We start from the raw sequence: 17,637 nt of genomic DNA, 5'->3' as shown, positions 1-17,637 counted from the left end.
CCCGGCTATTGCGCTCCACTCGTGTATGTTCCCCATTTTCTCCATTCCTACAACACTGTTTTGTACTTCTCTTACCGGCATGATCACTTTCTACCTTGCATTACAGTTAATTTTGTAGATTGTTTTTTCTCTCAATTAGTCTTTAATCTGCTTAAGAGCAATGTCAGCAGTTTCTGAATTCTTCCCAGGTCCCTGAAAGGACTAGAACAGGGCTGGAAATTTTTAGAAGCATATAAATTACAGTCAACTCCAACTGTGGAATTTGTTTCAAGAAAACTAGTATGAGAGTTAAGTATGAAAATTAACTCCTTTTAGAAAAAATAGGGTTAAGGGACCAAAGTTATACATATGGTACAGGTAAGGCATACATGGGAACTCTCTGCACTTTTTGCTTAATTTTGCCATGAACCTAAAAATGCTCTTTTAAAAAGTCTATTAAAAATAATTTAATAAGCTTTGATTAACAAATCGTATTTTACATTTATTAAATAAAACAACAGTTTATTAAAGTAGTGTCAATATTTTACCTTAAGTTTATAATAAATGCTATGCTATTAATGCCTATTAACTTGATTGCTGGAAACCTCAGGTTCTCCCAAAATGCTTACAAATGGGTTCCCTTTATTATGGATAATGAATTTTTTGTTTCAGTGCTAGTGTTCTACACAAGCGTTTAATGGGATTCTGATCTTACAACCCAAAGCTATGAGCTTCCACAAGTATTCACAACTTCTGATTTTTCTGAGGTCCCAGATAGGACACAGACGCTTGAGATTCATTCACACAACAATTATTTAGGGACTGCATACCTGTTCACCCCTAGAGTAGAGAACAAGACAGACATGGTCCCTGCTCTCTGGTAGCTTCCTGAGAAAGTAGTCTTGGTGAAACATTTTATCCTAGATGCCCTGGCACCCTTTACTGGCCATTGCATCCATCCCCCACTTGCTGTATCAGCTACAAATAGCTCACAACTGTCTTTCTCCTGAGAATTGCCCTCTATTACTAGGAGCTACCTTATCCACAAACAAGTGAAAGCTTACTCACACCCCTGTTGCCCTTAAAAATGTCAGTTAGCTTACCAGCAAAAATGCGTTTATTCAGGAATAGCAGACAAGTGCAATTCAGAACACGCAAGGCACCACAAAACCACCGACAACTCCAGAGAACCCAGGGGAGGAATGCTCTTTTATAGAGGAAAGGGGGCGGTAGGTGGGGCCATTATAAACAAGAAGGCCATTGGAAGAAACTGGGAGTTCCACGTGTAGTAGCTTTTTATTGGCTGAGTTGTGACCGTCTCTCATTGGCTGGGCTCTTCCCAGACAAGAAGAACGTCCTTATTCCTGTCTGGGAAGTCAAGTACATCCTTCCTCCTCTAAGGAATGAAAGTACTTCTCTTCATGTTGGTTTTGCACAAGGAGTGGTAGTAGGGCTTGAGAGCTTCTCCTTCTGGCCTCCCAACTCCGTTTTAGTAAGGTTTCCCCTTCTTAATTTTCGTACCCCTAGCCCCAGGGGTACGATAGCCAATGACCATAAAGGGATATAAAAGGTCCCTTTGCCTTAAAGTGGGGTACCCCCATGATGCCGTTCATGCTCCAGAGCTCCCCATGAGATCAGGGCTAAGGCTATACTTCTGTTGGAACTACATCTTTATTCAGCTTTTCCTCCTATTTTCCTTACTTCCCTTCACGTTTTTACCGAGGACATTCCCCTAGTAAATCATTTGACCAAGAATCCCCATTTTGTGTCTGCTTCTAGAGAACTCAAGGACACTTTAATTTTACTTCTCAGCACAGGTGGATTGGTGTTTCTTGATGCTTCTCCTCAATTCCGAGGTAGGGTTGCCAGATTTATCCAATAAAAATCCAGAATGCCCAGTTAAATTTGAATTTCAGATAAACAATGAATAATTTGTTAGTATGAGTATGTCCTGTGCAATATTTGGGACATACTTATACTAAAAAAATTATTCATTGTTTATCTGAATTTCAAATTTACCCGAGAGTCCCATATTTTATCTGGCAACCTTATTCCCAGGTGTTTGGGTTTTTTTTTTTTTTTTCCTGATAGTCACAGCTTTATCTTCCATAGCTTCTCAACAAGCACAGACCCTACCACCAGCCCCTACATTTCAGCTCTCGAGACCTCCTTTTCAGCAGAACTAACTTGGAGTCCTAAGGCCCACATGCACTTTACTCATCTCCTGTCATGTCTCCCACAACTCCACTGCAAAAAACTGATACCATTTTCTGAAGCTCCAGTTTTCTCTTTAAGTCTCTAACACCTTCTTTTTCTAATTATCCCAAGTGGGAGTGACTCATGATTTTCAAGCATTAGAAACCACTCTTGTATTCTACAAAACCACCCAGAAGCAAATATTCATTACTATAATTTCATATAAAGGGATTTTGGGATTAGGAAGAGCTAATTCTATTCAACTATTATGGATAAGAGAATAAAGTGAGGATAGCATGTTAAATTTCATAAGAAAATACGGCAACAAATCAAAATGTAATTTTTAATGTATGAATTAAAGTAACTTAAATGTTGGGACACCCGGGTGGCTCAGGGAGTTAAGCAACAGCCTTCAGCTCAGGTCATGATCCCAGGGTCCTGGGATCGAGTCCTGTATCAGGCTCCTTGCTCAGCAGGGAGACTGCTTCTCTCTCTGCCTGCTGCTCCCCCTGTTTGTGCTCACTTGCGCTCTCTCTCTGACAAATAATACAATCTTTAAAAAAATAAATAAAATAAAATAAAATAATGTAAATGCATACCAATGTTCTGTAACACCTGTCAGTTAGAGGTGTAATGACAAGTCGAGGTGAGTTACCAAGATATTCATAAGCGTATTTTACATTGCAATTAATGATACGAACTCGAGCATTTTCAAGCTCCCAATAATATCGAAGCTGAGCAAGCCACTGGAAATCTGTATCATGGGAGACACCTAGAAAGATGAAAGTAAAACAAGACACATAATCCTGAAATGGGAAAATAATTCAAAAAATAGGTGTTCTATCATCTTTAATAACAGCAAATATTAAAATAATTTGTTTTCCAATTTATAGAAAAGATCATATAAAATAAATTCTGTTGAGAGAAAAAGATGTATAGTATAAATCTTTTGTTTCTAGAAGCTATTAATGTTTTATCTTTAACATTAAAGAAAAGAGTCACATACCCATATCAATCATGTCCATGACCACGTCTCTGGCATGGACATCAATTGTAACCAAAGCTCCCAGAGTAATCCTGGTCTGCTTTGACAGTTTTCCCCTTACCAGCTCTACAATATCATTTAGTTGATTCTGAAGTTCCTTATGGTACTTCTTTAACGCCTACAAAATAAAAAGGCAATTAAACTGATGGTATATAGTACCTAAAACATGTATTTTGTAAAACAATTCATAATATATCTTGATATAGAAATGAATTATAGAACTGAATGAGTTTGTCTAAGCTTCATAAAATACTAAGAACAAGTTTCCAAAGGATTGTATAATTTTAATGCTAGATGTACAAACAGGTGGGAAGGCTGCCTTTACAATTAGTAGATAAGCTGACTATGAAACACAGCAGTAGAAAAGAATGTTATATGTTTAAAAAAATGCTTTGGGGCACCTGGGTGGCTCAGTTGGTTAAGCATCCTACTCTTGATTTTGGCTCAGATCATGATCTCAGGGTTGTGAGATCAAGCTCCACTTCAGACTCCATGCTGGGCATGGAGCCTGCTTAAGATTCTCCCTCTCCCTTTGCTCCTCCCTCGCGCACACTCTAAATAAATAAATACATACATACATACATACATACATACATACATACTTTACCTCTGTCCCACCACTTATAACTTCCTGTGTCTCAGAAGTCCAGAACATTTGAGAAACACAAAGTACAACTTGGCCAGGCCACTCTCGAACCCAGTCTTTTCTTGTGGATTCTGGATAAGCCTGAATAATTAAAATGCATTTCTAACTTTAAAAGATTATGGAAGGAATAAAAAGCTAAATGTCTAACAATAGGGAAATAACAGTATTTGGTACATTCATAGGCTAGAATATCACATAGTCATGAAAACTTTCAGATGACTATTTAAAAGAAAAATTGTTATAAATTATATTTTAAAATTGTTTATTTATAAAAGAGAAGAGAAATGAACACTAATATGTTAACAATCTGTTATCTCTGGAAGAATTTAATTGTTGATTATTCTAGAAATTGATTTCTACATGATTTTTGTGTTGCTTTGCTATGGGGAATTGTCAAATTTCGATATAGAATACACATTACTTCTATTATAATGAAATATAAGGGTTTTATTAATCTGTAAAAAAATAAGTCAGTCTCATAGATTATATATTGACACTGATTTAATTGAAAAGGAGGCTATACAATCTAGCGGAAGACTGGATTAGTAGTTAGAACCCTTGTAGGATTTATCTGTAGCTTTTCTAAAAACTTATATGACCAGAGTATGCAATTTGAACAATTGTATATTTGCTGAATTATACATAATTTAATGATCTGTGCTTTTGAGTTCAAATTATACTCTCATTTCTTTCTAACATTTTTATGTTCAAAATGCATTTTTTTAAATTATCCCTGAAATTTCATGTTTATTGATGTGCACTTTGAAAAAAGAGTTTTCTTTTTTCTTTTTTGTTTGGATGTAGGGTTCCATGATTCATTATTTGCGTATAACACCCAGTGCTCATTACAACACGTGCCCTCTTTAATACCCATCACTGGGCTAACCCATCCCTCCACCCCCTTCCCCTCTGTAACCCTCTGTTTGTTTCCCGGAGTCCATAGTCTCCCATGGTTCGTCTCCCCCTCTTCAGTTTTCCCTTCCTTCTTCTAATATCCTCTGCACTATTCCTTATGTTCCACATATGAGTGAAACCATATAACCGTCTTTCTCTGCTTGACTAATTTCACTTAGCACAATCCCCTCCAGTCCCATCCATGTCAATGCAAAAGATGGGTATCAAGATGCATTTAAATGGATTGAGGGTGGAGTTTACGTTTTAAAAAAAATAATGTGCTTCGAGTGATAATAGTAGATTCAAATTATAAACTGAAAAAACTGCAGAACAAAAATTTGAAGTTGACGCTAATGGGAACTATGTTTTAAATACATTAACATCATTTTAGATAAAATAATGTTAAATGTAAAGATATATTATTACTGAAATGCATTATATTAGCAACATTTAGAAATAAAAATAAATGACCAATTTCAAAGAAGGATAAGTTTCAAAGAATGTATGAGCGAGCCATTGCTAGGTACATAGAAGGTAAATTTCTATACTAATTAAGGAAACACTTTCATGGATAATGTTGATTTCTTTCCTACATGTTTTAATCTGTTGGGGATCATAGATAGAGAAAAAAGAGAAAAAGTCAGGATTTATCTGCAGGAACATTGAAACTGAATAGAATAGCCACCGCAATAAGATGGGCTTCACAGGGTGAAAGAAAAGGGATACCTCACTGATATAAAGTGAGTTGCTGGATTTTAAAAGGCTGCAGTGCCTTTTAAAAATGCCTTTTTTTGGGGGCGCCTGGGTGGTGCAGTCGTTAAGCGTCTGCCTTAGGCTCAGGGCGTGATCCCAGCGTTCTGGGATCGAGCCCCACATCAGGCTCCTCTGTTAAGAGCCTGCTTCTTCCTCTTCCTCTCCCACTCCCCCTGCTTGTGTTCCCTCTCTCGCTGGCTGTCTCTCTCTGTCAAATAAATAAATAAAATCTTAAAAAAAAAAAATGCCTTTTTTTTTTTTTTTTTTTTTACTACCTAACTGTTCCTTTGTGGTCTTAAAGACAGAAATATACTGAATTTTATTTTTCAAGATTAAGTTAATTGGATTAGCACAAGTAAGGCACATGGAGTACTTTGGTGTTACATTTCTTTCAAATATTATATACCCTCTTTTAATGTTTGTTCATCTCATTTTGAGTTTCTAAGTAATTGTTTAGGTGTAAACAGCAGTAGATCATGCACTTAACACCCCTGTCTGAGGTTCTTTCTGACCCCAGGGGCTGTACACAAGATACCTAGATGCTCTTCCATTTGCTCTTTCTCGTTAATTCCTACTCTGGGTCTCACCTTCAATTTCACTTCCTGGAAGAGCTTAGAAATGCCCCCCCCAATCTAAATTATATACACCTCATAATTTATCTATCTATCTACCTATCTATCTATCTATCTATCTATCTATACACACACACACACACACCTTATAATGTATATATACATATATAAATTATATATACCGTATTATTTCTCATAACATCTTTTGTCCTTTATAGCACTTAATCACATATTATCAATTCTTACTAATAGTATTATCTTAATAATGTTAGAAATGAAGAGTAAAAAAAAGAAATGGTTTAAAATAGTAAGAACCCATACATTAATTTAGCAGCACACATTCAAAACCTCCTAAAAAGAAAGCACTTGTAGAACACAAGGTGTATGTTAAATCTTAGGAAACACACCAGCCTGGCTGCCGCGATCACATCATGAATACTCCGGAGCATTAAATCTTCCACTTGAATGAGCCACTTTTCCACAGCACCTCTAGCCGCAGACGTGGAAATAAGGGCGATCAGCTCCACTCGCTCCCCTTCAGAGCTATACATGGCCTTAATGTCCAAATTAGGAAGGAATTCCAACTTGGCAATGCCCTCGAAGCATTTTTTTAAATGAGGCTGAACTCTAAGTGGATCTTTGGTCTCTGACAAAATCTCTAACATTTCATCATTAGATAAGAAGAAAAAACTAGAGAAAAACATGAAAATACAAATGCTTTCGTTATCTTTCATCACGTATCAGAAAATGCTTTTAGTTATAGCACAAATTAATTATCCATCATACCGAGGGAAGAAAAGCCGTTTTTTTTCAAGATATGTGTTAAGCCCTTTCATAATTTTCTCCAAAAGTTCATTGCAGTTCTGCAATTTTTCCAATAAACCTGTTAAAGAAGTAGCAGCAAGAACCTAAAAGATACACATTTGTTCAGTCAGCACTTATATACCAGAAATAATTATAAGTCCTAAACATTAGTCTATAGCATATGGCAAAAATGTTGAAATGTGAAAAGGCTTATGAAAATTGTTGCAAAATTTGTTGTCATGTAAAACTATTATAATTCAACAAATCAGAATATTCTTATCCAAGGATGAAGGTTACAAATGAGAAGTTATAACTGTCATGCACATTTTCAGTTCTCTCTATTCTTCTGAATGATGTGGGAAAAGTCCGTTCAGTTGGGGAGTGGTTTAATGTTTATATTTACAGCTGTCAACTATAAACTTAACAAACTACAGTATGCGTTGGTGAACTACATCCCATGGGCTAAATCCAACCTGCAGCTAGTGTCTTCTTTTTTTTTCAGCTTTATAAGGTACAATTGACAAAAATTGTATATATGTAAGGTGTACAACTTGATGTTTTGCTATATGAATACACTCTGCTGCCAGTTTTTGTATGACCTGTGAGCTAAGAGTTATTTTTATATTTTTAAAAGGATGAAAAATGAAAAGAAATATCATATTTCACAGCACATGGAAATGTCACTGTCCAAAAAGTTTTATTGGACCACAGACACATCCGTGCAGTAACATACTGCCTCTGGCTGCTTTCTCTCTACTACAGTGGCAGAGTTGAGTAGTTGCAAAAAGACTGAATGTCCCACAAAGTCTAAAATATTTACCACCTGGTCCTTTGCAGAAAAAAATTGCTGACTTCTGACCTACAGGAAATCATGTTTCACAAAGTTTCTAAGATCAATGTGTAAGGCAAAATCTTTGGAACCCATTAATTTCAGCGTACTGTTGACTCCCAATAAGTCCAGCATGGCTAATTTTCATCCAGCAGTCAAAGAAATTGTTATTTCTTAAGTTGAATGCCAGATAAAAAAGTGGATGTATATCTATGGACTATGCGTACTATGTGTATGAAAAATACATAGTCTATCTTTCAACATGAGAATCACACTCCACAAGGTGCTAGACTCACTAGGAGAGATGCATACAAGTGAGGCCAACTGAGAGCCTGCGGATTCTTTATTCCCATCACTCCCAAGCATATAGAGTCACTGAGTAGAATGTTGGGTGAATCACCTATACTCATTCTCTCTCTTTCTCTTTCTCTCTCTCCACCCCCCCCATCTTATTTTACTTTACAGTTTATTTTGCAAAAGAAGAGTAGCAGTGAGTGTCTTTCACAGTCAAATGAGTTAAATGTGCATTTGAGTTATAAGTAGTGTATCATATGAATTGAAAAGTAAAATTATTTTAATGCTTTGCACTCTCTTCTATTTTTCTGATCTTTCCAGTTTGTATACAATGAGCAGGTTTTGTTTTTGTAATCAGAAAAAAAGAGCCAAATGTTTTCTTTAATAACCACGATTAAAGGTTCCCTTTATTTGTAAGAGGGAAAACAAACACTTCACCTTTGGATCTTTTGCACAGAACTTCATGATATCTCTCCAGTGTCTGTCTACTGTCTGAAACTGGCGCCCTTCTTCTGGCATCTGTTGCATAATATCCTCAGAACAAAATATGGACTCCAGGTACAGCCAGTGAGCTTGTACTTTTAACCATTCATCAATCGTTTCTTGTATTCGAATCAAGCGGTCCTCCCAGGCCTTAATGAAAAGCACACTGTACTAAATTCCAGTTATTAAAGAAAAACCATAAATTACAGCAAGATGGGACACCTGCGTGGCTCAGTCAGTTAAGCATCTGCCTTCTGCTCAGGTCATGATCCCAGGGTCCTGGGACAGAGTCCCTCATTGGGCTCCCTGCTCAGCGGGGAGCCTGCTTCTCCCTCTGCCTCTGCCGCTCCCCCTGCCTGTGTTATCTCTCTCTCTCTCTCTGACAAATAAATAAATAAAATCTTAAAAAATTACAGTAAGGAATATTTATTTAAATTTACTGTTATTTTTAAATCAATGCAAAACAGCTCAAGGTCATTTGTGGGTATTGCATGGACTTAGAAAAACTCTAGGAAGTCCCAAGTTCTCCTAAGTCATTGGAACTCACCATAGGAAATGACTATGGTTATTTAGACCAATTTCTTAATCTTAAGGGAACCATTCAAAGCCTGAAAACCACCCAGAAATATCTTGCGGTACACCAGTGCTTATCAACCTAGGGGCTATTTTGCCCTCCACCCCAAGGGACATTTGACAATGTCTGGAGACCTCAGGTGAGGATGCTACTAATATCTAATGGGTAGAGGCCAGGAACACCACTACACTTCCTAACATGTACAAGACAGCCCCCACGACCAAGAATTATTGAGCTCAAAATGTCATTAATTCCAGGTTGAGAAATCCTGCTCTACATCAACACAACTTGGAGCGGGGTAAGGGGGGGGACAAGCAAAGAAGTCTCTTTATTCTCACAGGTCTCCTAGAATTGACAAGATATTTCACTAGCTGAAGATGATTATACAATCTCTTTGGTTCCTAAATATGTGGGTTAAGATCCTATGTGTCAAGAAATTAGGCCTCTTATTTTTATTGTTTTAAAAGCTCTTGGAGCTTTTAAATTTTTTTCTTGTAAATTCTCCCTCATTAGATAAGAAATTTCTACAAAAGACATAATACTTATCAGGAGAAGTGGACCAGCCTGATTCATGGAAAAATGTGTAGCATTATATCCTTTTGGAAGAACACCACTCTATCTTCTCCAAATACTGAGAGCCAAAGTCTTCTAAGAAAGTACTATTTATGTTCAAATTAAAACCAGACTACCTTGGTTTGAATCCCAGTTCTGTCATTTATTACCTGGGTGAATGTGGGTAAATTACCTATCTTCCTATGCCTTGGTTTCCTTATCTCTGAGTACAGATAACATCATCCATCTTGAACATCTGTTATGGGGGTTAGATGGTTTAATAAACATAAAGCCCCTAGAGCAGGGGCTGTAAATATCAAGAGAAGCATCCATTTGTTGTCTGTCTTTTCCCCCATTTTATACAGCCCCCAGTTAGAACTTTGATACTAGCCATGAAGCTATTAATTATTATAATTTGTTTCCTTTCTGTATTTACCCATAACAACTATAAGAATATGAAATAATCTTATAGTCTCAGATATCATTTGTTTTGATGTCAAGTGGACCATAATTCATTAATTATTCTAAAAGACCCTCAAGCTGGTTGTTTACAAATATAGCTAAAGTATGGTGTATAGAACTTCATTACAAGTTACAAGACTATAGCATGAAACAAGGTCTAGGCTGTCTAAAGTTAGAATCAATAATACCAACTGTTTTCCTTCCAAGTCTATCATTGTCATTGGGAAGTTTTTTTTTTTTTTAAGATTTTATTTATTTATTCGACAGAGATAGAGACAGCCAGCGAGAGAGGGAACACAAACAGGGGGAGTGGGAGAGGAAGAAGCAGGCTCATAGCGGAGGAGCCTGATGTGGGGCTCGATCCCAGAACGCCGGGATCACGCCCTGAGCCGAAGACAGATGCTTAACTGCTGTGCCACCCAGGCGCCCCATGGGAAGTTTTTTTTTTAATAGAACAAAATTTGTTTTTTTTCAAAATTATTAGAGTTGATGTCTCAGATCTGTTCTATATGGTTCCACATTAATTTTAAATATCTGTTCCTGTATGTCACCAAAGCTATCCAACAAACTGACTTATTTCCACAAGAATATATATGTAGTAAGATTACAATGTTCATAAAGAACCAGAAGCTATCATATTTAGCATACCTTGATCTCTTTTTCAAATGGTTTGATGAATGGTGAGCCTCTCATTGTCTGAGTTTTTATAATTTGATCATCAAGGAGAGCCTGAATCTCATCTACTGAAGAAAGAATAGAGACTCCAGTATCACGATATGGACTTATATGAAAAACAATATCATCCCAGGTTCCCATCATTGTATGCAGGGCTTTCTCTAATGAAAATTCCTAAAAGGGAGAAAAGGAGAAAGAAGGGGATGGTGAAGAAAGGTCTTATTTACTGTATCGACTTTCCCTGGTGAATCCAGTAAGCATTGGATGCATTGCCCAGTCATTTTCTTAGCATAAGACACTTTAACTCTCTTTAAGTTAAAAAGGTTTCTCAAACAATTTAAAAATTCCTAAGAATAATAGTGTAGTTTTTTAAAAAATTCACTTGCTAAGGAAAACTACTACTGTCAGTACTAAAATAGACACTAGAATAAAATACCTGCTGAACTTTCTACAGACTACAGTCTGAAGTTACTTCCTGTGTATTTCAAGAATCCTAGAAGGCCATACTTAATTCTGCTAGAATATACACACATCACATGACACACATGCACATGAAGAAGTCAAAGGAGCCATTTCTAGCCTGGATTTACTACAAAGAAGTAGTATAAAAGTATACACTTCGTAGGGGGAAAAAAAAGAGTGGTCTCCTATTGTGTTTCTCCCTCTCCTCCCACTACTATCCAGTATTATACACTCAACCCCAACAAAAACTATGATCATTTGATAAACAAACTCATCAAATAAAGTATTTCAGTTGATCTTCATATTCACCTTGCTTGCACCTGCACTTATCACTTCGAATTTTTCCAAGTATGGTGTAAGGTTTAATTTTAAAATTTTTCTCAGTGTAGTTCCAGAGTCTGGAGTCAAGTCATAGCCTACAATTTCTGATATCTGCTTCCAGTGACGAGTTCTCATTCCTGGATTGCACAGGATGGAGACAGTAGGGATATAATCCTAATGGTGAAAATATAAACAATAATGAGTCACTCTTTTGACTGCCATGCACACATAGATTTTATAGATGAAGCCTCAATAGTGTAAAGATTACAGTTCTTGACATTATTTGATATATTTGATGAGTCCAGTCAAAATCCCAATCAGATTTTAGAGGAGAAGAGAAACTAACAAAATGATTCTGAAGTTCACCTGCACAAATAACCATTTAGAAATAGCCCAGAAAATTTTAAGAGCAAAAGAGAAGTGGGGTAAATGTTCTATATGATATTAAACTATATGATAAGACTATGCTAATTAAAACTCTGATATTATTATAGAAACAAAAGTTGTTGTATATATTATACGTAGAAACATATAACATAATATATACTTATAAATACACACACATACACACATAACATAAATGGGGGAAAAGCCTGCACCAAAATGCCAAAATGTAACTTCTGTTTGGAAGTGAAGATTAACTACCAAGTGAAACTATTTAGTTCATCATTCTTGGTACTGACAGTAGAACATTTTATTTTTTTAAGTTTTTTATTATTATGTTCAGTTAGCCAAAATATAGTACACCATTAGTTTTTGATGTAGTGTTCAATGATTCATTAGTTGCGTATAATACCCAGTGCTCATCACAACACGTGCCCTCATTAATTTTCTTTAAAATCAAGAACAAGATAAGCATACCTATTATTATTACTTCTAATGAACACTGTATGGAGTGTCCCAGCCAGTGAAGTAATATAAATAAAAGATATGGGGGATAGAAATTTTAAAAATGAAACTACCCAAAGAAAACAAAGACATGAATTCAAAAAGATGTATGCGCCCTATGTTTACTGCAGTATTATTTACAACAGCTAAGACATGGAAGCAACCCAAGCAACCCAAGTATCCATCAATAGATGAATGGAAGAGGATGTGGTATATATACATTGGAATATTACTCAGCCATAAAAAAGAATGAGATCAAGGCACCTGAGTGGCTCAGTCAGTTAAGCTTCCAACTCTTGACTTTGGCTCGGGTCATGATCTCAGGGTTGTGAGATAGAGCCCCAAGGCACACTTTGTCCTGGGCATGGAGCATGCTTAGGGTTCTCTCTCTCTTCTTTTCCCTCTGCCCCTCCCCCCATACACTCATACATGTGTGTGCGCTCTCTCTCTCTAAAAAAAAGAATGAGATCATACCATTTGCAACATGGATGGACCTAGAGGGTATTAAAAAAAAACTGACATTGTTCACAGATTATTGTCTATGTACAATGACTGGTATTAAATTAATATAAAGAAAATTAAAAGAATTACTGTATATAAGCCACAGATACCATAATTAACAAAAAGATCAATTTACAATAGCAACAATAAAATAAAGTACCTAGGGATAAATTTTTGTTTAATTTTTAAAGTTTATTTATATTTTTTTTAGTAATCTCTACACCCAGCTCGGGGCTCAAACCCACAACCCTGAGATCAAGAGTCACATGCTCTTCTGACTGAGCCAGCCAGGTGCCCCTACCTAGGGATAAATTAAGTGAAAGCTGTGCAAAGCTATTTTGGAGAAACCATATAATTTTATTAAAAGACGTTAAAGAAAATCTAAATACCATGCACTGATAGATTCATTAACATGTAAGTGACAAAGGATTATTACCCAGAATATATTATTAAAAATTCCATAAATTAACAATAAAAACAACAGAAACAACCACTGAAACAAAAATGACAGAAGAGTCAAAGGGTATAAATAAGCATTTCCTAGAAGAAGATATATGAAATGTAAGTACTTTGAGAGATTTTTGTTCATAAGAGTGTCAGTAGGAAAATCAATGAATTAGGTAATATTATAGCTAATTATATTGCTAATATATATAGCAATGAAAATGAAGGGCTACAGTCATTCCCAAGACATGGATGCGTTTTCGAAACATAAGGCTGAGGGAAAAAAAATCAAGTCATGTAAGACTACAAATGAATGATATATTTTTATAAATTGTTGCAAAAAATGTGAACAAAAAAAGAGAATTACGAACAATTTATGACACGCTTATCTTCAAGGGGGATTAAGGGGCTTAAAATAGGAAAGGATTACACAGAGAGAAGCAAGAGTATTTATAATCTTTTAAAGAAGAGGGAAGTTTGCATGCATGTTCATTTTCTTCATAGCTCACATACATGTAACATATATTCTTCAAGTATTAGATAATAAAAATGTGTTACTGAAGAGAGATAGAGAAAGAACACTTATCTTTTCCTGTTCCCAATCCAATTCAAAGCCCAACAAAACCATACTTAAACTTCTGGTCACCTCCTTAGTAAAGCCTTATCTGTTTTCCAAATGACAAAATTAATTACTCCATGCCCTTTTCTTTCAGAAGATACTGCTATCCTCTACCTATGAATTTCTTCATTCTGCCTCGTATTACCAGTTGTTTACAGCCATTTCTCTTGCTACATTGTGTTCTCTCTGAGGGGCAAAAGTCAGTTTGTGTGACCTGGACAACGAAAACATTGAACTAGAAGACTCTAACTAATGTCAATATCCAAGTCACTAATTATGTGAAAAAAATTTTTAAAAGACATTAAGATTGAAAAGAAAAACATAAAACTATTTCTATTTACAGATTACATGATCTCATATACAGAAAATTCTAAGGAATTTATTCTTTTAATTTTATTTTTAAGTAATCTATACACCCAACGTGGGGCTCGAATTTACAACCCTAACATTGACAGTTGCACGCTCCACCACTTAAGCCAGTCAGCTGCCCCACTAAGGAATTCATTTAAAAACCATAAAAACTAATAAATGAGTTCAGCAAGGTTGCAGGATGCAAAATCAATATACAAAAATCAATTATATTTCTATAAACTAGCAATAAACAACCCAAAACTCAAAGTAGGTGAAAAAATTTCATGTACAATAGCATCAAGAAATACAAAATACTTAGGAGTAAGTCTAATAAAAGAAATGCAACACTTATAGACTGAAAATTACAAATAATTGTTAAAAGAAATTAAAGAAGACCAAATAAAATGTAAAAATACCTCAGGCTCACATACTGGAAGAATTAATATCATTAAGATGGCAATACTTCCCAAATCAATCTGAAGATTCAATTCAAACCCAGCTTCCTTTTCTTAAGGTTTAAAATGTATTTTAATAAGTTGATGCTGCATTATTGCTCCATTTCTCAGAAAAATTCCAAAGGTATCAGGGACAAATAAAATATGGTACAAGTAAAAACTGCACAGCATAACTACCTAAGATAGGCATAACTAAGAGCTACTGTCCTATATTCAGCATACAGTAACACTGTTCCCAAATTTGTATTAGGTCTATCAAGAAGAGCTGTGAACAATATGATAGCCACAAAGGGCCCATTCCTGGGTTGTCCTTATCCAAGGAAAAGATGGAGGAAAGATTTTTCTTAAAGATATAATAAATGAAAATCTCTAAGAGATTTCATGTCATCCCTAGTAATTATTCACAGATTAAGCAACTGTTTCTTAGCTATGACACCAAAAGCACAAGCAACAAAAGAAAAAATAGATAAATGAGACATCATCAGAAATTAAAACTTTTGTGCTTCAGAACACACCACCAAAAAGTAAGACAATCCACAGAATGGGAGAAAAAAAAATTTTTTTTTAAGATTTTATTTATTTAACAGAGATAGAGACAGCCAGCGAGAGAGGGAACACAAGCAGGGGGAGTGGGAGAGGAAGAAGCAGGCTCACAGCGGAGGAGCCTGATGTGGGGCTCGATCCCACAACGCCGGGATCACGCCCTGAGCCTAAGGCAGACGCTTAACCGCTGTGCCACCCAGGCGCCCCGAGAAAAAAAATTTTAATATACCTATGTATTTTTTTGAGAGAGAGAGAGAGAGAATGTTGCATGCATGCAAATGGCAGGGGAGGGGCAGGGGGAAAGAGAGAACCTTAAGCCAGCTCCATACTTAGCATGGAGCCTGACACAGGGCTCAATCTCATGATCCTGAGATCATAACCTGAGTCGAAATTAAGAGTCCAATGCTTAACCAACTGAGCCACGCAGGTGCCCCAGGAGAAAAATTTTAAAGCATAAAGGACTTGCATCTACAATATACAAAAAAAGAAAAAACCACTACAATTTAATGATAAGAGACAAATAACCCAATTTAAAACTGGGAAAGGGTTTAAACAGATATTTCTCCAAAGAATATATACAAATGATCAATAAAAACATGAAAAGATTCTCAATATCATTAGTCATTAGGTAAATTAATTAGTAAATATAAATCAAAACCGCAATGAGATACCACTTCATACTCATTGGGATGGCTATACTCCAAAAGACAGACAATAACAAGTGTTGACAAGGTTGTGGACAAATTGGAACCCCCGTGCATTGTTGATGGGAATGTAAAATAGTGCAGCCACTTTGGAAAACAGTCTGACAGCTCCTCATAAAGTTAAACATAGAATCACCATGTAACCCTGCAATTCCACTCCTCAGTATATACTCAAGAGAAGTGAAACATACGTCTACACAAAAACTTATACATGAATATTCATAGTGGCATTATTCATAAGAGCTAAAAAGTGAAAGCAATACAAATGTTCATCAAGTGATGAATGGATAAACAAAATGTGATATATCTATACAATAGAGTATCATTCATCAATAAAAACGAGTGAAGTATGATACATATTACAACATTGAAGAACCTTGAAAACATATACTAAGTGAAAGAAGCCAGTTGTGAAGACTACATACAACATGATTCCATTTATATGAAATGTCTAGGATAGATAAATTCATAGAGACAGAAAGGAGATTAGTAGTTGCATGGTCTGGGAGGAGAAGGAAATGGGAATGACTGTTAATAGTTAAGGGCCTGGGGCGCCTGGGTGGCTCAGTTGGTTAAGCAACTGGCTTTGGCTTGGGTCATGGTCCCAGGATCCTGAGATTGAGCCCCACGTCAGGGTCCCAGCTCAGCAGGGAGCCTGCTTCTCCCTCTCCCCTCTGTTCGTGCTTTCTCTCCCTCTGTCTCTCTCTCTCTCAAATAAATAAATAAAATCTTAAAAAAAAATAGTTAAGGGCTTACTTTCTGGAGTGATGAAGATGTTCTAAAATTAGATAGTGGTAATGATTGCAAAACTGTGAATATTCTAAGAAGCCATTGAACTGTATGCTTTAAAGGGTGAATGTTATAATATGTGAATTATATCTCAATAAATTTATTGAAAAAAAATACAAGCTAGTAACAAAGAAAAAACAGTAAGCTAATGATAAAATTATAAGTATATAAAAATATATTTTTTTCAAGTCAAAAGCAATCAACCAACATTACCCAACACTAACCTTGTTTCCAGTACCATATTATAGGGCACTGGTTCCCCAAATTTTTGGTTTCACAACAGATGCTGATAAAAATTATTTAAAACTTAGGGGAAAAACGCAAAAAAAAAAAATGTATGTGGTGTGTCCTTTCAGTGTCATCCCAGGTACAGGGCCACCTAAGGAAAATGTAACTATTTAAAGACTGTATTTTATTCAACTCACTGTTTATTACTCATTGTCCCAGACTTTGTAAAATTACAACTTGTAGATTTTTGTCCAGTAGACATGCAAGTACCTTCTGTTAAATTAAAAAGGTAACTCCAAATGTTATGGTTTATTGTTCTGTGTGACATTAACCAGTTTTATATCAACACTAGCAATCTAACATTCCTTTATTAAATTGCCCATAAATACTCAGCTCCTCAACTGCTCTTTGAACCAGATTTACCACCTAACTTGTTCTCTCATTAATTAATAAATAGAATAAAATATTTGATACATGTTTATTTTTATATTTATATGACTGTCATGTCTCCATTTTTTGCAAATAATTTAATAAAGTAAATTTTTTTAAGATTAGAGGATCATAGATTATCCAA

At 35.7% G+C, this 17,637-nt stretch overlaps 1 protein-coding gene across 1 annotated transcript in view; it reads right to left on the bottom strand.

Annotated features, from left to right (window-relative positions):
- The window catches only part of DNAH12 (dynein axonemal heavy chain 12), a 191,437-nt gene that overhangs the window by 127,746 nt on the left and 46,054 nt on the right, over positions 1–17,637 (bottom strand). The window contains exons 18-25 of the mRNA XM_045807406.2: positions 11,530–11,715; positions 10,732–10,932; positions 8,451–8,645; positions 6,872–6,993; positions 6,493–6,775; positions 3,828–3,947; positions 3,182–3,338; positions 2,775–2,947 (exon numbers count right to left, since the gene is read on the bottom strand). Of these exons, the coding sequence (XP_045663362.2) occupies positions 2,775–2,947; positions 3,182–3,338; positions 3,828–3,947; positions 6,493–6,775; positions 6,872–6,993; positions 8,451–8,645; positions 10,732–10,932; positions 11,530–11,715 (1,437 nt within the window). The remainder of the gene's footprint in view (positions 1–2,774; positions 2,948–3,181; positions 3,339–3,827; positions 3,948–6,492; positions 6,776–6,871; positions 6,994–8,450; positions 8,646–10,731; positions 10,933–11,529; positions 11,716–17,637) is intronic.

Source organism: Ursus americanus, chromosome 14 (assembly GCF_024610735.1).
Source record: "Ursus americanus isolate L20-20 chromosome 14, mUrsAme1.1.p, whole genome shotgun sequence".
NCBI lineage: Eukaryota > Metazoa > Chordata > Mammalia > Carnivora > Ursidae > Ursus > Ursus americanus.
Note: the sequence above shows the minus strand (reverse complement) of the source record. Positions and strands in the feature narration are given on the sequence as shown.